At 48.7% G+C, this 23,747-nt stretch overlaps 1 protein-coding gene across 5 annotated transcripts in view; it reads left to right on the top strand.

Annotated features, from left to right (window-relative positions):
• The window catches only part of HACD2 (3-hydroxyacyl-CoA dehydratase 2), a 99,576-nt gene extending 77,153 nt beyond the window's left edge, over nt 1-22,423 (top strand). For all 5 annotated transcript variants that reach the window (XR_016233142.1, XM_002716611.6, XM_089331819.1 and 2 more), the window contains 3 exons: nt 11,791-11,912; nt 13,773-13,951; nt 19,192-22,423. Coding sequence is in view for 4 of the 5 variants with exons in the window: in XM_002716611.6 (XP_002716657.1) it covers nt 11,791-11,912; nt 13,773-13,951; nt 19,192-19,274 (384 nt within the window). In the remaining variant the exon portion in view is untranslated. The remainder of the gene's footprint in view (nt 1-11,790; nt 11,913-13,772; nt 13,952-19,191) is intronic.
• The last annotated feature ends 1,324 nt before the right edge of the window (nt 22,424-23,747 follow it).

Raw genomic sequence — 23,747 nt, 5'->3', positions numbered from 1 at the left:
GTTACCCGAACTGAGGGGCTGCTCTGGCTTGCTCCAGGTCCTAAGGAACCCACTTGTTACCCTCCTGGGGTGTTCTAGGGGTTTCTAAGAGTTAACACATACACTTAGAAAAGCACCTGCTGCTCAATAAATGTTAGCATACAATAGCGATAATATGGCTTAATCTTTTAAAAGAATTTTAGTGACAAATTTCTGTATAACTGTTTTGAATTCTTTTCTATATCCTGAGGTTTACAACAGAAATATAATTGAATTTTCACATAGAAATGAATATGTTCTTTATACTTATTAAAATAGTTTCACAGTAGCTGGTGAAAATGTATGCATAATTACTCTTATCTTACGCAAGGAATAATTAGCCCTGCTAATGGGAACTACCATTAACTTAATCATCGTTATTATCCTAATCTAAAGTGCTTATTAAGAACTTGATTTTGCGTTTTAACTAAGCTGGCCTTTCCTCAGAGCAAGTTTGTGGACCTGCCCTGGGGGTATTTCCAGTCAGGGACGGGAATAATGGGGTGCAGATAGAGCTCAGGTTGGACTGCTTTGCTATGGGTGCTCCTGAGTGTTTTGGTTACGTAGGCCGCCTCTCCCAGCAGATTCTGAGGCTTCACATCCAGCCCCATTTGTCTGGAAACCAGATGATGGCCATACCTGCTTCTTTTTTTTCTGACAGGCAGAGTGGACAGTGAGAGAGAGAGAAAGGTCTTCCTTTTCCGTTGGTTCACCCCCCAATGGCCGCTGCAGCCGGTGCGCTGCGCTGATCCGAAGCCAGGAACCAGGTGCTTCTCCTGGTCTCCCATGCGGGTGCAGGGCCCAAGCACTTGGGCCATCCTCCACTGCACTCCCTGGCCACAGCAGAGAGCTGGCCTGGAAGAGGGGCAACCGGGACAGAATCCGCCGCAGGGGGAGGATTAGCCTATTGAGCCGCACCGGCCGGCCCGTACCTGCTTCTAATCGTATCTCCTAGAGCGGTTGCTTAGTACTTAGGTGATTTTAAAAAGTAACTTGCACTCGCATGGGAGACCAGGAGGAGGCACCTGGCTGCTGGCTTCAGATCGGCATAGCTCCAGCTGTAGCAGCCATTTGGGGAGTGAACCAACAGAAGGAAGACCTTTCTCTCTGTCTCTCTCTCTCTTTCATTGTCTATCTCTATCTGTCAAAAAATAAATAAATAAAAAAGTAACTTGTTTTGAAATAATTTCAAACTTAAAGTCTCAAGAATGGTATAAAGGACTCCTACGTTCCCTTCACGCGGATTCCCCCGCCATCGTGTTTCACGGTTGTGTCGCATCACCTGCCGTCTCTGCTTGTAACCCCCCATCCCGATGACCTTTTACCTTTTCTGGCGTCGAGGGCAGGCCATACCAGTGCCCTGTCACCCCTGTGTCCGACACTCCCAGATCACCTGCACCTGACTCTCCAGAGCAGGAGGTCAGCCTGGCCACAATCCTGCTGCCTAGCCACAGGCACTGTTCCCGCCTCACTGACCCTTTCCCTTTCTGGGAGAGCAGGTGTTTCGCTGGCATCTCCTGGGCTGTGGGCCGGTGCCGAGCACAAGGAGATGCGGGAGATGGAGCCACATATGTGTTACATCTCGGTGTCAGGTGGCTCCTTCGGTCTTGCCCCATCCCTCATGCCCTTCACAGTGCTAAAGAGAAAGTTCTGTAGGGGACCAGCCTTGATCCATCCAGTATCCCTCAGAACTAGTTCAGTCCATGCATTGTAGGCAGGAATTCCACAAAAACGAGGCCATGCTCTTCTCATGACTACCCACCCCACCCCTGGTGACAGCGGTCTCCATCGCCTGCTTCTGTTGGTGTCTGCCAGGTCTCTCACTTCCAATTCACCATTTCCTCCATTTTATTGATGGACATTTTGTGGGATGGGCTCCTGCCTGTATCAGCCAGCTCTATGATGGTAACCCAATGATAATCATCTATTTTTATTCTTTTGCACCTGTTATTTGACATTCTACTGTAAAGAATTCTTTCTTTTATCGATTTTATTTTCATCAGTTTTTGAGGCCGTCCACTGCGGCCAGGGGGCCGGGGGTCCGGGGGCCCCTCAGACATAGGTGGAGTGTGCTTCACAAACCCGCTGCCAGCTGTGGCTGGAAAGCTTGTTTGCAGACCGACTGGCATCTCCCCCGCTAAGAGCTTCTTGTGCTGCAGGTGTGACCTTGCGGCTTTAAATCGCACCTCCAGGGTGGGGGCAATCTCTCACTCAGAGCTGGCGGAGGAGGGGGCCGAGCCCCTGGGGAGAGTCGGACTCGCTCCAGGAGATCCAGGCTGTCTTGTGCAATCCTTGTGGCTTTAAATCATGCCTTCAAGTGGCAGTCTTCCACCCAGAGCTGGCAGAGGAGGGGGCTGAGCCCCTAAGGGGGAGACAGGCTGTCTTCAGGAGACTCCTGCTATCTCCATGAGCCCCAGGCCAATCCACATACAGAATGTGACACCCGGTCCAACGGGCTCCCCCACAGAATGCCCCAGTGAAAGAAGCAGTAATGCCTTAAAAACCCAGACACTCCCTCAAAGCCAGTGTCCCGCTCGGGCACTCCGCCTGCTCTCCTCTCGGACCAGACGCTTGTTCTGTCACTTGCCAATCAATTAAGTTTCTTTTTTGTCTAATAAAAGTTTCCGCCTCTTTGCAAATTGTTTCCCAGATTTTAATTTATTATTTATTTATTCATTTGAAAGAATTATAGAGAAGCAGAGACAAAGAGAGAGACAGAGAGGTAGAACCAAAGAGAGAGAGAGGTCTTCCATCTGCAGGTTCACTCCCCAGATGGCCACATGGCTGGAGCTGTGCCGATTCGAAGCCAGGAGCCAGGAGCTTCCTCCAGGTCTCCCACACAGTTGCAGAGGCCCAAGCACTTGGGCAATCTTCAACTGCCTTCCCAGGCCACAGCAGAGAGCTGGATCAGAAGTGGAGCAGCCAGGACTCAAACCAGTGCCCATATGGGATGCCGTCATTGCAGGCAGCAACTTTACCCACTACGCCACAGTGCCGGCCCCAGCTTTTTTATTTTTATACTAAGCTGAGGAAAAGAACCCACGAAACTCACTTTGGCAACCATCCTCCCCTTCATGACCAGTAACAGTTTGGACTAATGAATTCCTGTAAAGTTCAATGAATTATAATGTTATTTAATTTGATGCAAAAATTGTCTGTGATTTGGCCAGTGAAGAGCCCTTTGTCCTGGTCCATTTGATGTCCCTCCATCATGCATTGAGCATCTCCTTATGTTCTGGCACAAAAGGATTTTTTTTTTTTTTTTTTTGACAGGCAGAGTGGACAGTGAAAGAGAGAGAGACAGAGAGAAAGGTCTTCCTTTGCCTTTGGTTCACCCTCCAATGGCCGCCATGGCCGGCGCACCACGCTGATCCAAAGGCAGGAGCCAGGTGCTTCTCCTGGTCTCCCATGGGGTGCAGGGCCCAAGGACTTGGGCCATCCTCCACTGCACTCCCTGGCCACAGCAGAGAGCTGGCCTGGAAGAGGGGCAACCGGGACAGAATCCGGCGCCCCGACCGGGACTAGAACCTGGTGTGCCGGCGCCACTAGGTGGAGGATTAGCCTATTGAGCCGCGGCACCGGCCACAAAAGGATTTACAGACTCATCTTGTACTTACCTTGCCCAGCTCTGGAATCAGCCATTTTGCCAAGAAGCCCTGATTTCTTTCAGTCAAGGGTGGTATTTAGGAACCCAGATCTGAGTAGCTAAGGACTCATTGCTACTGAGTTGGCATTGCTTCCAGGCCTTTCAGGAGAGAAAGGTTGGGCATGCCATATATGTCTGTATATCTATGTGTATACATATATCAGTATATCTCATATACATGTATTCTCACTCACCCAGGTACACATCTGAAAGTGCTTATATAGCGACATAGTCATGTGTATGAATGTGTATGTATATAATGTAGAGAGAGATCATGAATTCGTATCAAGACCTCTAACTGTAGCCTCATATATAAATACCTCCGTGTTCTTTCTACCATTCTCCCTTCCTTGTTTGTAAATACCTCCTCCAGTAGTGATAAGTCCATTTTTCTTAATATATTGACTTATTTGCTCAGTTTGTGTATTTACAGAATGCATGGTTTATTCATAATACACATTTCCATGAACATTTTGAAGACTCCTTGTATGCATGAATTTCAAAATTGTTTACTCCAAGATAAACATCGTTTAATTCCATTTTTCCCTGAACTCTTTGACATACCCTCATATATAAAAAGAAATATTATTGAGCTTAGTGAGGAAGGAACTTCTGATCCACACTACAAAATGAATGAACCTTGGAAGCATAGTGCCTAGAAATGAAGCAGGACAGACACAGAAGCACACAGCTGTGAGTCCACTTGTGTGAGGCGCTGAAAACAAGCACATTCTCAGAGACAGGAAGGAAATAGTGGGTGCTGAGGCCTGGGGAGGAGGGAGAAACAGGGAGCACTTGTTCCCTAGGTGTACAGTTTACTTGGGGGATGATAAACTAATTCTGGAAATGAATAGTGGTAATGGCTGCACAATGAATGTCCTTAATGTCAATGAATCATATACTTCCAAATGGTTCAAGTGGCACGTTTCGTTTTATGTCTGTTTTGCCCCCCAACACACGAAGAGAGGAGTGGGATTTAAGGTGATTTAACATCACAGCCCTGCCTGTTCCTGATCTTACAAAGGTGTCCTTGGTGTCCATAGGTAACAGACACATTGACACCCTCCCACTCCACATGCGCAGCTGGCACAGGACAGCTGGAGAGTGTAGCATCCATGTGGTCCAGAGGGCCCAGGAAGGGAAAGCTGGGGTAGAGCTCAGATGAATCTGGAACAGGCTTTGACCGTGGGCCATCTAGCCTGCAATGTGTAATAGTTTGTAAATGACAACAAAGATAAACGTGTGACAAAGGCACGTGTGGTGCGAAGCCTAAATTATTCACCGGCTAGCCCTTCACAGCAAGTGTGCCAGTGGGCCAGAGCGCTGCTGCGGACTGAAGTGTCTCTCTCAGCCCCTCTCCCCTCACCTCATCTGCACGTGTTGAAGGCCTCGTGAGGAGAGAGCCCAGAGAGCTCGCTGCCCCAAGCCCCGACCGCACGCGAGGACACACGTGCAAGTCAGCAGAAGCGCCCTCGCCAGACACCCAGCCTGCCGCCATGCTGGTCCCGAACCTCAGGCTCCGGAAGGTGCCGTGAGGAAACGCCTGGTCACGGCAGCCTAAGGAGACCCGGACAGACTGACTGCCGGATTTTACCAGGCTCCTGTCTTCACAAGCGAAAGGGAGCTTAAGAGGAGGAGTGCTGGCCGTGAGGCTTGGTCAGGGAGGTTCTTTGAAACACCCAGAGTGGTGAGCAGTGGGCTCCAATGGTGGGCTAAGGAAAACGGGTTTCTACAATAGTGACTTTCTTGTGTGCCACCATCTGTTTTTCTTTGAATGTAATAAAAATGACAGCTTTTCATGTACTGATACTCCCTGTGCCTTTTAAAGGCAAACATATGATGCTATTTGTGTGTAAAGGTTTTTCTCTTGCTCTCATTTGTTCCTCCAGCTTGAATTTCTATGTAAACTCCCTTGGCTAAACGACACAAGCCGCCCACAGCCCTCCGCCTCCTCCCTGGCTTTGGAGCAGGGGTAGGAACCCACTGTCGGCAGCGTGGCATAGCCAGTGCTCGGTGAGCTGCGCCAGGCACAGGAGGGCTTCCCCAGGGGGAAGGGCTGCCCCGCGCCCACTCTGCTGCTCGTGCCCATTGTTGTAAAGATGCAGCTCAGAAGCCTGGCTTTCCAGCAGTGTTGGCACCCTATCCTAAACCTGCCTTTTTGTCTCCCCCTTCTTCCTAAGCCTTGGTAACACCCCATTATCCCCCTTCCCCCCCTTTCCCCTTAAAAGGCAATGATATATATTTAAAGCTTATTTCCTTACTCTTTTGTAAAAACAGCTTTATAGAGGTATAATTTTTAATTCGCCTACTCTAAGTGAGTGTACTGTGTGGTGCTTCATAGTGAATTATAGATAGGTGCAACCATCCCATAATCTAGTCTTAGGGCATCTCCATCTCCACACCACCCTCAGTTAATTCCCACTCCCAGCCCCTATACCACCAGTCTACTTTCAACCCTAGTTGCCTGGACTGGGTGTTTCACATAAATGAAGTATCATGTGTGGTTGTCTGCATTGAGGTTCATGTGTGTTTTCACATCTGTCACTATTTCTGAATACTGAAGTAGTGAATAACTGAGTAGTGCTCCATTGTGTGAGTATATGGTGCATTGTGTTACTCAGTTGCCACATGATGGAGATGAGTATTTAGGTTGTTTTTACTTTTCCACTATTATGAATAATACTACTATGAACACTTGTGTGCAACTCTTTGAGGACATTTAAAAAATTTTTTAAAAGATTTATTTATTTATTCACTTATTTATTTGAAAGGCAGATTGATAGAGATTTTTCCACCTACTGTTTCACTCTTCAAATACCTGCAACAGCCAGAGCTGGGCCAGGCTGAAGCCAGGGGCCAGGAACCCTACCTGGGTCTCCCACATGAGTGGCAGGGACCCAAGTACTTGAGCCGTCACTCGCTGCCTTCCCCAGTACATTAGCAGGAAGTTGGATGTGACTTGAACTGACACTCCCATACAGGATGCCAGTGTCCCAAGTGGTGGCTTACCCTGCTGGGCCACGGAGCTTTTCCCTCTTTTCTTGATAAATAATAAAATTGTATATTTTTAGTTTTCAGCTCAAAAAGCAGCAGAGTTGAACTTTTTACTTCCTTGGTCCTTTGCTCCTCAAAATTCCCCTTCCTAAGCTAAACTGGCTTTTCTCTGCATGGCGCTCAGTCGGTTCTGTTTCTCTGAGTCACTGGCTCTTGATGAAAGGAGGCTCCCACTTGTTAAAAGATTCCCCATTCTTACTTTTGAAAAGGAAATAGTTATTCTCTCATTTTAGGAACACTAATTTCATGCCTCTGTGGGATATAGACCCGGGTCGGGGCTGAAGAAGCTAAGTGATGACATGCGGGCCCTGAAAGTACTTACCATCAAGGGGACGACAGAGCCAGAGAAATATCCCCATGGTCCCCATTCAGCCATCAGTAGGTCTTCATCACTGTTGCCTACTGTCTTACATTCTTTGATAAGGAAAAAATTTAATTTTTATTTATTTTGCTTGAAAGACAGACAGACATATTCTTCCATCTGTGGGTTCACTCCCCAACTGCCTGTAACAGCCAGGCTGGGCGAGGCCCAGAGCCAGGAGCCCTGAACTCTATCCAGGTCTCCCATGTTGGTGGCAGGGGCCCAGCACCTGAGCCATCATTTGCTGCCTCCCAGGGTGCATTAGCAGGGAGCTGGATTGGAAGTAGAAGAGCCAGGACCCAAACCAGCACTCCAGTATGCAACGCGGGTGTCCCTAGCAGTGGTTTAACCCAGTAAATCACAGTGCCTGCCCCAGACAGTTATTTTTTTTTTTTTTTTAATCTTTTATTTAATGAATATAAATTTCCAAAGTACGACTCATGGGTTACAATGGCTTCCCCCCCCATACCGTCCCTCCCACCAACAACCCTCCCCTTTCCCACTCCCTCTCCCCTTCCATTCACATCAAGATTCATTTTCGATTATCTTAATATACAGAAGATCAGCTTAGTATACCTTAAGTAAGTATTTCAACAGTTTGCTCCCACACAGAAACATAAAGTGAAAAATAATAGATGATTTTTTTAAAATGATGATGAAATCAGATCAGACCTATCCAGACAGTTATTTTTAAGAAGTACTATTGAAGCCTGTGCCCATTCCCCCCACCCCCAATTATAGCAATTTTAACTCAAGGAAGTGAGTGGTAGCTCGTTTCATGCCTTTTCTATGTGGAGGACACAGGTGCATACCTGTCCACAGCCCAGCAGCTGGGAGTCCTTCCTGGCCACCATCCACCTCAGCCTTTCGTCCTTTGGAGAGTGGCCCTAGGCAGGCTCAGTGTGGGTATGTCCAGGGCCTGGCAGCACAGCAGCTGCTGAGGGCGCCTGACTGGTTATACAATTCTCGATTTTTGAAGGAATAGTTTTAAAACTAATGGTTTGACCCATTATCTTTTTTTTAAAGATTTATTTATTTGAAAGAGAAGGAGAGGCAGAGAAAGAGGGAGAGAGAGGTCTTCCATGCATGCACTGGTCCACTCCCCAATTGGCTGCAAGGGCCAGAGCTGTGCTGATTCGAAGCCAGGAGCCAGGAGCTTCTTCCAGGTCTCCCATGCAGGTGCAGGGGCCCAAGGACTTGGGCCATTTTATACTGCTTTTCTAGGCCATAGCAGAGAGCTGGATCAGAAGAGGAGCAGCTAGACTCGAACCTGTGCCCATAAGGGATGCCGGCATTGCAGGTGGCGGCTTTACCCACTACGCCACAGTGCCAGCCCCCTTGACCCATGTGCTATGCCTCTTGCACATGGTATCCTTACATTCCTTAAAGTATTTCCTTTTTCCTTTTCTAAGGTAAACTCAGCTGGTTCCAGGGTCCTTAGCAGACTCTGATCCCAGGGTAGAGTCTACTCCATTTAGATAATCATTGGAATGAGACTCAACATGGCTGAGTGCTGAGTGTGGGTTTTAATAGCCGCCTGCCACCACCTTGGTTGCTGTGAGGCAGGTGGCCTCTCCAAACCCCTAGATCTCTTGATGTTACAAGTTGGATCTTCACCATTCTGTCCTACAGTTGTTTCAGTGTTGCTGAATCATAGGCAACTTTACATGTAGTCCTGTTAAATTTAATCTTACTGAGGGTTATTTTTAAATGTTTTTTCTTGTGGTAAAACATACATAATGTAAAACTTACCTTTTGTTTTTTTGAAGAACAGAGACAAAGATACAGACAGAAAGCTCTCCCACCTGCTGATTCACACTCTGAATGTCCACAAAAGCAGCAGCTGAGCCAAACTGAAGACAGGAGCCCAGAGCTCGGTCTGGGTCTTCAAGGGGGTGGCAGGGGCCCTCCTTGAGCCCTCGCCTGCTGCCCCCCAGTTGTGCATTAGCAGCAGGCTGGAATCAGAAGCAGAATCAGAACTTGACCCCCAATACTGTAACACGACATGCTGACGTCCCAGTGTTTCAACCACTGTGCCAAATGCCTACCCCATTTCCACCATTCTTAAGTGCAGTCCAGGCGCATGAAGTACATTCCTGCTGTCGTACAACTATCACTATATATTGTCCATCCCCAGAACATTTTTCACCTTCTCAACGTGAAATTCTATACCAGTTAAACATAATTTCTTATCTGACCCCACCCCATCCTAGCCACCTTCTGTCCTGAACTTGACTGCTCTAGGTGCCTCATTTAAGTGGAAACATACAGTCTCTGTCTTTTTGCTACTGGCATAGTTCACTTAGCATATCATCTTCAAGGTTCATCGTGCTGCAGCGTGTGTCAGAATTTACTTCCTGTCTGAGGTTGAATAGTAGCCCATTATATACACCATACATTGTTAATTCATTCGTCATCCCTGGAGGGACATGTAGTGATGTAAACATGAGTGTACAAATGTCTGTTGGAGCCTCATTGATCTTACTGATTATGGAACCCACCCATTACATTTTGCCCTTATTTTGTGTTATTGAATAATTATCTGCAAATGAGATGATATTGACCTCTGGTTTTAACCAAGTCCTTCCCCCTTTTGAAAGATTTATTTATTTATCTGAAAGGCAGAGTGACAGAGGAAGCAGAAGACATACCCTGTGCAGAGAAAGGGAGAGCGCACGCTTTCATCTGCTGGGTCACTCTCCAAATGCCTGCAGCTGCCAGGACTGGGCCAGGAGCCAGGAGCTCCATCCAGACCTCCCACATGGGTGGCAAAGACCCAAGTACTTGGTCTGTCATCCACTGCCTTCCCATGGGCCTTTGGAGGAAGCTGGATCAGAAGCAGAGTAGCTGCCACTCAAACTGGCACTCCAGTATGGGACACGGTTATCCCAAGCAGTGGCTTAACCTGCCGCACCACAATGTCCTCCCCTTAAGTCCATTCTTGATAACAGTGTTACATTTCCTATTGATCTGAAAATGGTGATTTCTCACAATCCAGTCTTTAAAAAAAAAAAGAAAGATGTATGAAGTGGTCTTCACAGCTGGACTGTGGGAGCAGAAGACTAGTCTGCCCCAGTGCAGCCTTGCAGGCCATGCCTCAAGGCTACGACAGAGCTGGGGGATGGGGAGGGGGGCTGCTTGCTGGTTACCTGTCTGTTTGAGGGTCTCTAACACTGCAGAGGACCAGCTGTGGGGCACCAAAAGGAAGGGAACTGCATCTGTGAGTGACCTGATGCGGACTGAATTCCCTTGCTCCACAAGTACTTATTGAGCTCCTACTTGTGAAAAGCACAGCGTGCTTTTGGAAAACAAAAAATGAATAAAACACACTCGGTGCTTTCAAGATGATTGCAGCACAGAACATTAGAGGAACGTCCCTAGTACAGCCTGGAGATCTTCGGGCAAAGCTTCAGCCACAGCTACAAGGACCCGTCATCTTGAGGTGAAGAGGGTTACAAAACACATCACAGAGCAAAGTGCACTCAGAAATGATGTGTTCGTATAGACAGGGACACACTGAAAAATCTCAACATGAAAGCTTTAAAGGTGTTTAGCTTTTACCTTAATTTGACTAACAGAAAAGCCCAGGGAAACAAAAAGTACTCTTGCTCTTGACAGTATAAGATTCTTATTATTTTTAGAGAATAGTAACTATGCATTTATGAAGTTCTTTGTCAGAGCAATTTAGTTAATAGCTATGTAAATGACGACTTACTTCATTGTGTAGGTGGATCGCTCCATGTACACTTTCTCAGAAAGAATATAAGTGCTAAAACTATTAACATCGCAAATGGAAGGAAGCAAGTTAGGGCTAGGGTGCCAGACCCTTGCTGTCTTAGTGTGTCAGGAGACACAAAGTCCCTCTTGTGGTTGAGGTTTGGTGGGTTTATCAAGTGGTCACTTTTTTGTTCACATCCAACTCCTGGAGTGAACTGGGGTGCAAGGTTGTTTCTTACTGCTGATTATCGAGCACAAAGACGCCCTGCAATGAACTCAGCTGGGGTGGGATGGGGGAGCTGCTGGAAGTTAGTGCTGCAGCATAAATTTCCATGCACAAGAACATCTCCTTAAAAAGCCCCTAAGGGCTTCTTTAGAAAGGTCATTGTTTTTTTCAGCCTAAAAACAGCTTCGGAGGAGGCTGAGAACGCCAGAGCCCTCTGGCCCTAGCTGCCTCCTGTGGCCAGCATGGGAGCGCCTGTACTGGTCCGGGAGTGGAGCTCAGGCCTAGTCTCATACCCTCACCTCACTGGGATTCTTCCCACCCAGTGAACTCACCTCTCGCTCAGCTATGCTTTAATCATTCTATTCCGCTTCTTTGAAATCTCCTTGGATTCCTGGTTGTCATGCAAACACATTGAAATGCTCCATAATGGATCCCAAGCTTCTAACCAATTTGCCCTCCCACCCTCCCTCCTTAACTGCTCTTATTCCCACTAACCTCATCTCCCTCCCGTCCCCGTCCCCGGCTTCAGGTAGCAGAGGAAGGAACAGGCAGGGAGTCAGTCGCCAAGTCCGCCAAGTCCGTTTCTTCCTGTAGGCTCCAGCTCTTCGAGTTGTCCTCACTGGTCAGGACTTCCAACCCTCCCCACTTGACTCCACACAACTGCTGTCACTTCTCATTGCTGGGAAGTTCTTTCCTGCTGTGCAGGGAGGGCCCCTGGTTAACATTTCTTAGATGTTTGCTTCTGTTTTTGTTTTCCCTTTCCTTCAGGTGCAGAGTGAAGACAGTGTCCTCCTGTTTGTCATTGCCTGGACAATCACAGAAATTATCCGCTACTCTTTTTATACCTTCAGTCTATTGAACCATCTGCCTTACCTCATCAAGTGGGCCAGGTAACAAGTCCTTGGGACCAAGACTAACTCTTGCCATTGTCCACCACTGCATTGCCCTATATGGCCTAAACACTGCCTCCAAGTTTCTAAAACTAAAATTATCTGAGACAGGTTGGGTAGAAATCTGGTGTGTAGATTCATCATAAGGGGCTCTACCAACCTCTAATTAATAGAAACACTGTTTTAAATTTTCTACATTTCACTTAAGTTACTTTTATTGGAATCAATAAGATTAAATTATTCAATAGAGATTTGATGTAAAATCCCTTTGTTGTCTATAGTAAATTTTACTGATAAGCTTCTGACATGATTTTTTTGGACCTAGTTCAGTTTTTCTAGTCTCAATGTTGCCAAGAGCCTATATGACTCTTAAGTTAATTTTTAGTTAATAATAAATATCACCATAGCAGTGTGAGCTTATCAATTTTATTTTTATTTCACCCCCCCCCCCCCAGCAAAAGTGACTATGAGTTAGATAAAAGGTTAATAGTGCATCGGTTTGTCTTAACTAATCCATGAGGCAGCTGTGAACGGATTTCTGAAACTGGAAAAGACCACAGGGGATGGGGAGTAGGGAGCCAGGGAGGAGTGACAAAGTAGAAGGCTCCACGTTGTCCTTGGGGCTAAATTGCCTCCCTCTGGAGAAGCCAGACTGGTTCCTGGACAGTTTACCAATCTGATGGTTAAATTAGGGACATAATCCAGTTGTTGCTGACATTTCGAGTATGAGAGCTCCTTTATTTTTATCACTTTCTTTTTGCAATAAACGTCTTTATCAGGAAAAGGGGAGATGGGGACAGCCTTGGTGAAGCCATCTGCCACCACGCCCTGATTTTACTGTTGGAGGAAGAGCTTTTGTCCGTTGTTGGCCTAGGAGAGATTCCTCCTTTTCCACTCTCCTCGTTCGCAGTGGGGAAATGTGTCTTCCCTTCATCTTTGTAGATGTCCCAGCAAAATTCCCACGCCTGGAAATTTAGAGTCCAGTGCTTGTCATAAGCCATGAGCTGTCAAAGCCTTCATAGCGTCTAAGCTAGTGATCCCTTTAGCAGCCATACTTCTGCCTCCAAAGAGCTTCCAGATAGTTCCATGGGGTAGTAACTGCTCCCATGTGACAGTCAGTTGTGGGGTTTTTATAATTGGAAAATCACGTAATGACCCAAAGCTGTTAAGAATTTTAAATGAATGTTCTAAATTAGAGCACACTTCATTTTTCACATGCACTTCTCTCAGTCCACAGACCAGACTGGCTGTGTGTTGTAGCAATTCCAGTGCCTCCCACCCCTACCAACCCCACCCCATCACCCCCCAGGACAAGAACCATCAGCATGGCTCTATTTACCTCTGCTTTCTTTTTAAGATTAATTTATTTATTTGAAAGAGTTACACAGAGAGAGGAGAGGCAGAGAGAGGTCTTCCATCCATCCACTGGTTCATTCCCCAGTTGGCCACAACAGCTGGAGCTGTGCAATCCAAAGCTAGGAGCCAGGAGCTTCTCCCATGCAGGTGCAGGACCCCAAGGACTTGGGCCATTTTATACTGCTTTCCCAGGCCATAACAGAGAGCTAGATTGGAAGCGGAGCAGCCGGGACTAGAACCGGCGCCCATATGGAATGCCGGCACTGCAGCCGGTGGCTTTACCCACTACACCATAGCACCAGCCCGTACCTCTGAGAACATTCAGAAGCATATATCTGCTATGAGCCCTTTTCAGAAACTAGCTTGTAAAAGCTAAATCTAAGCAGCAGGTCCACAGGAAAAAGGCATCAACAGGAGCTTTCTGAAAGACCAGTGCCGACTGGGAGATAAAGCTGGCCTTGTGTGTGGGTGGTGAGTGAGTGGTTTCATCTTGTCTTGTTTCAGGTACACACTTTTCATTGTGCTGTACCCAATGGGGGTGTCAGGAGAGCTGCTCACCATCTACGCGGCGCTGCCCTTCGTCAGGCAGGCTGGCCTCTACTCCATCAGCTTACCTAACAAGTACAACTTCTCCTTTGACTACTATGCATTCCTGATTCTGATCATGATCTCCTACATTCCAAGTAAGTAAACACTCCTGCAAGTATTTACTTCCAGTTTGAAAACATTGGCACTACCATGACTAAAGAAGTGCCTCTGATTGGGTTTGCACCACATCCAAGTCAGAGTAAGTCTGACTTATTGAGAATGCTTTGGTTTTGATTTTGAATGCTGTCAAAGAGGATTCTCCCTGGTAATCATTGACTGAAGATGAACCCTTCTCAGTGCAGCTGCCAAATGCAGCCCTTGTCGGTGCGTGGGTTTGGAGCCATGACTAGCAGGATGGGGGGGCGGGTACTGACTGGAAAACAGAAAAGCCATTAAAGACATTCCCTTGAGTTTATCTTTCTGTCTCTTGAGAAGTGCTTATTGTGATACGTGAAAAACATTGTAGAAAGATGTTTGCATTGCTTACCGTATCAAAATAGACAGTTTACTTCATTGTAAGAGGTTGGTAGTTAACTGGAAACAAATAACAAAATAAAAATAGATTTGTTCTCTCCATGCCTCTCCCTTTCCCGTTGAGCACTAAGCCCATCTGAATGGGACGAAGTGTCCTCTTCAGGATGGTTCCCAGGCGCTCTGGTAGCACTGCTGGCATCTAACTCTGCGGCTAATCCAGCGGCCTAGGGCCCCCGGGGACAGAGGAAGAGGTGGCGGATGCTCGCATGGGGGCTGCGTCCTGTTGGCCCCAGCCGAGTGTAGTCCTTTTCTTGGATTCTGATGTTCAGTTGTAAGTCCTGTGATTGATCTCTGTGTACCAAAGGGATCTCATGGTGTTTCTTCTCATTTTGCTATTTCTGTAGCCGTTGTAACTCTGAATCTTATTTTAGTTGGTAAAGGATGCTATATTCTTCCCCAAACCTCAAGCTAAATTCACACAGACTTGGATTTTTCTTCAGCCCACAGCATTCTCAGTGAATCATCCTAACAATCATAAGCGACATGTTTGTGTCCCTCTGTGGAAAATTGCATTTCGTGCATTGTGAGGGGAAAACTACGTTCAGATTTCATGTGAACGTTTATCTTGGAGACGGTCTTGGTCACAGTTCTGCTTCATGATTCATTTTCCACTTTTTTTTCATTATCAAGTCCCCTCCCTTTAGTGCTGGAACCATGGTGGCTAAAGGCCATCTGTCATCGAATGAAACAGTAGTTAATTTTCAAACAAAGGGTAGGTATAGAGGATTCTAAAACTTTAATAAAAATTAACATAGTTTTTTGCGTTTCTAGTTTGGTTTCCTTTGAGTTCTGTCTTCTCTCGTCTCTAGAGAACAATGTGTGGTTGTAGTTCTGCCACACCTGGAGTAACACCTGCTGTCTCAAGGGCACCACAGTGTGTCTCTGAATTCAGCGCAGTTGTTGAATGATGAGGGGAGAAGTACCGTATCGGGTGACCAGGAAAGAGATTGGAAGAGTACCATGAAATCAAACCCCTAGGAAGGGCCTTCAAGGGTCCAGCTGCCACCTGTGGTGCCAGCATCCCATATGGGCGCCAGTTTGAGTCCTGGCTGCTCCACTTCCAATCCAGCTCCCTGCTAATGCCTTGAGAAAAGCAGCAGGAGGTGGCCCACATGTTTGGGAGACCTGGATGAAACTCCTGGTTCCTGGCTTTTGTCTGGCTCAGCCCTGGCCATAGCGGCCACCTGGGGAATGAGCTAGCAGATGGAAGATCACTCTGTCTCTGTCTCTTCCTTTCTCTCTATAACTGAAGTAAATAAATAAATCTTTAATTAAGGGGAAAAAGAAGGGTCCTCTGCACTGACACACACCTGGGATTCGCCATCTCCATGTCCCTCCAGAATTCCAAGCTAAGAAGGGGCAACCTGGGGCTGGTGCTGTGGCGTAATGGGCTAAGCCTTCCCTGCAGTGCTGGCATCCCATATGGGTGCCCGTTCAAGTCCTGGCAGCTCCTCTGCCAATCCAGCTCTCTGCTATGGCCTGGGAAAGCAGTAGAAGATGGCCCAGGTTCTTGGGCCCCTGCACCCACATGGGAGACCTGGAAGAACCTCCTGGCTCCTGGCTTCAGATCAGCTCAGCTCTGGTCGTTGCAGCCATGTGGGGAGTGAACCAGCAGATGGAAGACCTTTCTCTGTCTTTCCTCTCTGTCTGTAATTCTGCCTCTCAAATAAATAAATCTTTTTTAAAAAAAGAAGAAGAAGAAGGGGCAGCACAGTCTGTGTGCACCTGCTTGTGCCCTAGCAGCTGAGCCTGCTGACCTTCGGTGTTAGTGACGAGGCCCTCTCAAGATGACAGGATTGCGGTTCTATGAGGTTTTCCTTCTCGCCCTGGAAAGAGAGGGAGCAGAGAGAGTGCACAGCCCTCGGGGCAGCCATCTCTTAGGGACCAGGGCAGGACTTTCCTCCCGACCAAGCTCTGCTTTTGTTACCTGCGGTCCATCTTTCTCCCAGTCACAGCCTCCTATAGGTAAGACAGCTTGGCTCGGCTCAAAGCTAATGTATTTTCTTCTTATTTATTTGAAAGATGGTGAGAGAGAGAGAGAGACTGACAGACACACAGAAACAGAGAGATCTTCCATCTGCTCATTTTTCTAACCAAATGCTCACCACAGCTGGGCTGGACCAGGCTAAAGTCAGGGGCCCAGAACTCAGTGGGGTCTTCCATGTGGGTGGCAGGAACCCTGGCACTTGAGCCGTTGCCTGCTGCTTCCCAGGGTGCATATTAGCAGAGAGCTGGCATCAGGAGCGGAGCCAGGATTCAAACCCAGGCACTCCGAAAGAGTCACTGCGAATCCCCGACTCCCCACCGCACCCCAGGCCCAAGGTGGCGGCACAGACCGTACCTCTTGCTGCAAATCATCATTTGTATCTGCCGCACCCTGTGCTTCTGGCCCGAGCCTCCTGCCCTGAACAAGTTAGTTCTGCAGGTTGTTAACGCTGAGACCAGCTTGTACAGCTCATTGCAGACCACTGCACATTCCCAACTTTCCATCACTGCATTTGTAAGAAGAAGGAGAAGGTGCCATTGATGTGCGGCCTCCTGCCCCAAATCTGGTTTTCTTTCTGCAGCTTATGGTGCTTTTACTCTTCTTCAGTGGGAAGCTGGTGATGTGCACTTATTATATAAAATAACACCCTTTATGCTCCTGATCATTGTTGCACATGTTGCCCAGGTCCTGGCTCATGAGCTTTGGGGCGAGAGTTCTCGTATTGGGGTCCTTTGGGTCCTGGCAAGGGGCTTCTCTCCACCTCTGATTCCCCTGCAGGGTGTACAGTGTCCATACGATGCAGTGTCTGCAGTACACAGTAGGCATGTCAGTCTGGTTTACATTTCCCCTGCAATTGGTGAAAATTGCTAGTGGGGGAAGGGGCCAAAAAGAAAGGTTGAGAAACACTAACCCGGGGGAGGGCCCAGCGAGGCTGGCTCTCTGCAGACTGTCAGTGACTGCAAGCCCCTCGCCTCCCAGGCCTGCTCTCCCGACATGGTAGAGAAGGGCCCACCGCACCTACCGCACACAGACAGCCGCCCAGGCAAGCACCACAGCTCCATACTCTGAGTCCTCAATCAGGAGAGCAGAAGGTAGAATGCTCTGGTGGGTTGAGATTTTCTTAGCGTATGTCCTCAGTGTAGCCCCGAATAGTTAAAAATAGTACGGAAGCATCTGGAGTAGTTTTAGCCATTATATTGGGGTTCAGCCTGAGCACGTGGACATTCCAGCGGAAGCAGTGTCCACATTCTGGCCACCCGGAAGTCACAGGCAGACTGTGGGGAGTGGCCCGAGCGCCCCCAGACACTGGCCCCCACACCCATTCCTCTCTTGGGCCCCGAGGAGCCTGTGTGCGATGTAAATGGATGGAAGCGGCTCATCTGCCCCCACTCCTGGCCTCTGAGCCTGGGGACAGGCCTCTGCCGGTGGACACGAAGCTTTAGTTGCCGCAGCAGGCCTAGCGGACAGCTTTAGGCAATGTCCTCTCATGCCTGTGGGCTGGCTGGGAGGCCACACGAGCCTTGTGCACCTGCCGTGTACACTGAGCCCGCCAGTGGGGACTCCTCAGTGTCCTTGGCTCACCGTGTCCCTTCACCGGAGCCAATCTAGAGAAATGTCACCAGCCCGTTTCTAGATGATGACAATTAGCATTCTCTATGGTATAATTATATCCTTGCTTCCAGTTTTCAGATCCTAGAGCTTGCCAGATTTCCTGACTTTCATACCAAAATAGCCCTCTCACTGTGGAGTTGGATGTCTGGAGACAGCCAGCGGAGGGAGAGCTCCGCGCTGGCCTCCCCTGGGTTGTGGGATCCAGAGACCCTTGGGAGGAGAATTTGAAGTGTGGCCAACTTGGAACCTGTTTGAAAGGAAGAAAGTGCCAGGGGATGGTTGGCAGTGAGAGTCGTCACCTCCCCCAGATACAGGGTGCTGTTTACAAAGCTGGGAGCAGAGCAGTTGTCGGGGTGGGGAGCCCCGCATGCCTCAGCTGCCGGTGTCTGCACGGTGCTCAGTGCGCGCACTGTAGTCTGCAGGTGTGCTGCGGAGGCCAGGGCACCCACACCGCCATTTGTCTGCTGGCAAAAGTCATGGGCATTTTGGGTGGGCCCTTCCTTCGCTGTGGGGGGCTGTGGCACACTGCAGGATGCTCTGGTGTCCCTGGCCCCGTATGCTGAATGCCTATGACCCTTCCCCTCATTTCCAGATGCTCCCTAGAGAGGGGGCACCACCCCGTTAGATGGAGACCTGGGACTTTTCTACAGAGCCTGCAAACAGAAGACTCCAGGCCCTGGCTTATTTCCATAGGGCTTTGCTGACACCCACACCAGGCGTAGTTGGTTCAGCCCAAATGCTGTTGCACTCCCCGCCACCTTGTAACAGTCATGGTGAAGGAGGGTTCTGACTCGGCCATGATTTGCTGTGAGACCCCGGGCCAGCTGCTCGCCCTCCTGGGGCTCAAGCTCCTCCTGCATCCCCAGAACTCCTCCCCGAGTTTTTGTGGAATTTACCAGAACAGTAGGACTGGAGTCTGAAAGAGGGTAAGCAGTATTGGTTGGCGCTCTGAGGCTTCTAGACCAGTCCTGGTGGCAGCGGCAGTGTCCATGCCTGGGCTCCACGCTGGCTTCCCCCTAGGCCAGGGCAGGAGAGGGTAAGTCTCCCTGTCCCCCACACACCCCACCCTTCCTCTTCGTTGCCTTCTTTGGTCGCTGGACAAGAAAGCCGTCCGAGGGGCAGTGAGGACCTGAGCCCGTGTGCTTTAAATAGAACATGCAGTTGTAAATAATCCCTCTAACCAGTTCTCTCCTTTCCTTCCAGTTTTCCCCCAGTTGTACTTCCACATGATACACCAGAGAAGAAAGGTCCTCTCTCATCCTGAAGAGCACAAGAAATTTGAATAGTTCCTGCCGTCTGCAACTCCCCCTTCCCTCCCAAAAACACAACTTCAATGATCAAAAAATGCTGCAGACTTTTTGAGTTCCCAATACGTTTCATAGAAAATAAGTAAGAACTATTTTTAAAATATTAGAAACAAGAGTCCAGTGTCACAGGGGACTGGGATTTTATAAGAAAAACAAAAACAAAAACAAAAATATGTAGAAGGCTGTTAGGTAAAACATTCTGAACGGTCCATCTCGGCATGCTGCTTCCCCCAGAAGCCCCCAGGCTTTATGGCAGCAGGAGAAAGGGATCTGGCGTGTACAGCCTCCCGTGTCCTTCCTGGAGCTGAGAAGTAAGGGCCGGTGACCTAAGTGCTTGAGAGTTCCCGTCTGAGTCCTGACGCCCCAAGCTTGCAGCACGGCCGCGTTTCAGTCTGCAGCGTGTTCAGCGTTCCTTTTGCAAAGTGCTTGACTGCATGCTGGAAACTATTTGTATTTTTGAAGCAGCAAACTCTGTTCTCTGGAATGCTCTGAAGTCTTGGCTGGGACCCCTCCTCCCTCCCCTCCCCCTCCCCCTGCGAATGAATTCTAAAACGCCCCTGCCTGTGAAGTTTTGGGGGAGTGCCCATAGTCAGAAAACAACTTGAACCCTGTTGTTTGTTTTCAGTTGAGTCCTTACTGCCTGCCACTGAGAAATGTGCTTGAATTTAGTAAGTACGTGGGCATCCTAAGGAGCCTGCCTTTCTGGAGCTCAGCCTCAACCATCTTGTAACACAAGGACAGTCCTCAGAAAGGGAAGCTCCCCAGTCAGTGTCAAGTACCCTCCCAGGTCCCCTCCCAGAACACCTCTGAGTGATGTCTGCCAGTCAGCACATCTCATGTATGGGCCTGAAGCCAATCTAGTCACACTCGAGTAGGGAACACACACGAGTGTGAAAACACACAGAAGGTGTTGCTTTAGCAGTGGTGTCTGGGGCGGGCACTGTAGCGCAGCAGGTGAGACCAGACTGCCCTACGTCCAGTCCAGCTTCTGCTAATGCATTCTGGGAGGCAGCAAGTAGTAGTTCAAGTGTGGAGGCTCCTGCCGCCCATGTGAGAGAGCTGGATGGAGCTGTGGCTCCTGGCTCCGACCTGGCCCAGCCCTCACTATGGTGGGTGTTTGGGGAGTGAACCAACAGATGGAAGTTTCTCTCTCTCTCTCTCTCTCTCTCTCTGCCTTTCAAGTAGGTAAAAAAAAATTAATGTAACTAAACATTTTTCTTTAGTGATGCCTGGAGGACTATTCAGGAATGGGTTTACACACCACAGTTTTCAGTTTTCTCTCACTCTTCTGTTTGGATACTTTTTCTAATTATGATCCTGTGTTCATTCTCACCAAGTTTTAAACTCCGAGACAGTGAAATGTTTCAGGCGGGCAGCCATGCGCTAGAAGCAGTGTCACCCCCGCACGCTGGAACAGCCACCAGAGAGGTTGTGTGGACGCAGACAGGAGCGTCTGCAGACCAGTCCGCTGCCCAGCCACGTGGCCAGAGCCCCTCCGAGAGCTGGATGAAAACGTGAAGCCAAGCGCAGACGCACAGATTTTAACACAGGATCTTTTCATGGAGCTGAGCCCCACCCCACCCCCAGCCTCTTTTTTGCTTCTGGGGCGGGGGGGGGGGGGGATCTTTAAGACTTTAAAATTCTAGCTTACTGAGTAGCTGTCATTTAAAGTGTAATTGTTCATATCAAAAGAATGTCATAATGGAAAACTAAATTTTTAAATGCTTATTTTCATAGAAGCTTGAAAAATTAATGCAGGCAGGAGTGTAATAAATTATTTTTGAATTGAACATTAAAGTTCTTGGGAAAGTCAGCACTCCTAAGTTAGGTGTGTTGAGATTAGAATCTATTCTTGTATTTGGTAGATAAAATATGTAAGAAAAGTTATTTTTCATGCTTTTTCTTTCCTTTTTATTCTTCCAAAGTGTATTTCTACTGTAAGATAGAATCAACTTGGGTTATAGCAGCCGTATTACTTTATTTGGTTAAGATCTTTTGTCAGTTATTTCTGGAATAGTTCTAGAAGATGAGATGGGGTGGGGAAGAGTAGGTTTTCCAGGATTGCAGGACTTGGGGGGTTGTATTCGGGCCTCTGTGTTATAATTTGTCACTGTGTATGAAAAACATTGTGTTGCAAACAGAGGCGTTGCATCAAATTGAACTTTGGCAATGAGCACAGCAAACAACTTCCTTCTCCAAAAGGTTCGCAGCCCGAGTGTGTATTTCTGTGCATCCACAGTTACCATTCCTGTGGGAGACCCTGGGACGCGGCGTGGCGACCTCGGCCACCTCTCCCTGGCCGCGCGTCCCCTCTCTCTAATTCCTTTCTCCAGCTCTGGTGGTGGTCTTTGAGAATGCAGGACCCCACCCAATGGCACAGCTCCTAGGCGTGAGCCAGGAGCCCGTGAGCCCAAGCAGTGCTTGCTGGGCACTAGGTCAGCCTTAGCAGTTTGTGTGAGGGCACGGTCAAAGGCAGCCTCTTCCCAGCTCCCCACCTGAGTGCCGTCCCACATGCCTGCTGCGGACAAAGGATTCCCAGAGGCGCCTGCCGGGGAAAGCTGCTGGCCTACATCATGCCGGGTGCCCTGTGCGGAGGCCCGGGCGCTAGCCTCCCCTGTACCAGCACCAGCCCTTATCAAAGGCCCCGGCCTCCCGCACTGGGAGGTGCCCCTGACACGAGGTTGGGACGGCCCTCATTTTCTCTCTCACTTGTTGTTTTGATTACTCATTTGTAATAAAAGATTGGCACTGATGGGGTGCAACCTGCAAATTATTTTCAATTCTGAGTTGCAGATAAAGCATTATAAAACATCAAAAGTCAATGCTCCTTTGAAATTTGGGTAAAAAATTATACAACCGTCTATATAATCATTTTTGTATTTTTTCTATGTTGTCAAAACCAAAATTGTAATTTTATAAGTCTTTGATTCACTAAAATTATATAATTTAAATGTATTTTTTGTATATTTAGAAATAAGGAGTTCAAAGACTATGCTTAACTTTCTACGCATGCATTTGAAAGCTGTTTTTACCTGATAATGTTCATGTAGTCATAAGATGTATTCATAAAATACTGATCTGTGTCGCATTTCAAAATAAACCGCTGTGCGCTCTGCCTGGATCTGAAACCCTGGCCGGCGAGTGGAATGCTTTCTCGGGAGCGCCGGCGCCGAGTGCACTGTTGCGGGAATACGGGAGAATCTGGATTCTGTTGCGGACTCCAGCGCTGCCTTGGACAAATTAAAAAAAAAAAATCTATTTCTGCTCTTCGTGATGGTTCTGCACTTACAGGAAAAACATTCTACCGAGAGGCTTCCAGGAAGCCCTTCTTCCCCGGCCACAGTGGGCTGAGAGGGATCCCTCGTCCGCTAGTGGGGTGCCTGCGAGGGCGGATGCCGCGGGCGCCGCGGCGCTACCCCCAGAGCTCAGCAGGCTGTGGCGAAGCCCCAGTGCCTGGGATGGACGCGCGAAGCACCCGCGACGCGGAGGCCGCTGCCAGGGGTGTGGGAAGCGCGCGGGTCACTGCGACCCGCTCCCCCGGGACCCCCGCTGACCCCCGTGCCGGCCACTTCCGGTCGCCTGTCCGGGCCTCTGCTGAGGCCATCCCCCAACCCCGGGCTGCGGGGGTCTTCCTCCCGGGTCCCGGGCCGCCTGACAGCGCGGTCCCGGTTCCCGGGGGAGCGCAGCGGGATCCTGAGCTCCTGGTCTCCGCCTCACAGGTGGGCGCTGCCGCTGGGAAACGAGAGAGAAGGCGGCGGCCGGCCGCGGGAACGGAGCCGCGAACGCTGCATTCATGGTAGAGGCCCCCAGGCAAACTCAACCGCTTGGGTCCCGGGGAGGTAGAGAACCTGCGGCGCTCTCGTTTGTCCATGCCGCATTTTGTGGCAATTAGGTGTACTATGTTAACAAAAGGTTTAGCCTGGAGAAATTGCCATCGGTATAATTAAGATTAAGTCCCCCTTAGAACATTCCAGAAATACTGCTGGGTTGCCCTGTGCCCTTTAACGAAAAATCAAAACTAGCTTTGCAATTCCTCGTATTACTTAAATTAAAAAAAAAAAAATCAGCCTCACAACTAGCCTGGCTCATTGTCATAGGGGTTAGTGGTAAAGAAACTGTTCCGAGCGGCTACTACCAAAAATAGCCATACTTATTAACATTCCGCTGCCTGCAACCCCAGCCAGAGTTACAAGAGAGCCGTGTGCAAGTTTTGACCAATAGTTTCTTTTAAACGTGTGAGAGATTATTTCGTCTTTCGTTTACAGAGATACCCTTGGTGTTACAGAGCAAGCCGCGTTCCCCATAAAAATAACCTTTTCCCCAGCAGACAACTCATGCTAACATTTGCTCTCATTTGATGAGCGGAAACAAGGCTGTGAGTGGCCGTGCCTTTGCAGCTCCTACTCCGCACCTCGAAAGTGCGTCCTGCCTTCTGCCCCTCAACCCCTAGTA

The sequence above is a fragment of the Oryctolagus cuniculus genome, chromosome 4 (genome assembly GCF_051225735.1).
Source record: "Oryctolagus cuniculus isolate XC-2025 breed Fujian yellow rabbit chromosome 4, ASM5122573v1, whole genome shotgun sequence".
Taxonomy (NCBI): Eukaryota; Metazoa; Chordata; class Mammalia; order Lagomorpha; family Leporidae; genus Oryctolagus; species Oryctolagus cuniculus.
The sequence above is the reverse complement of the archived record's forward strand: the minus strand, read 5'-3'. Positions and strand labels throughout refer to the sequence as shown.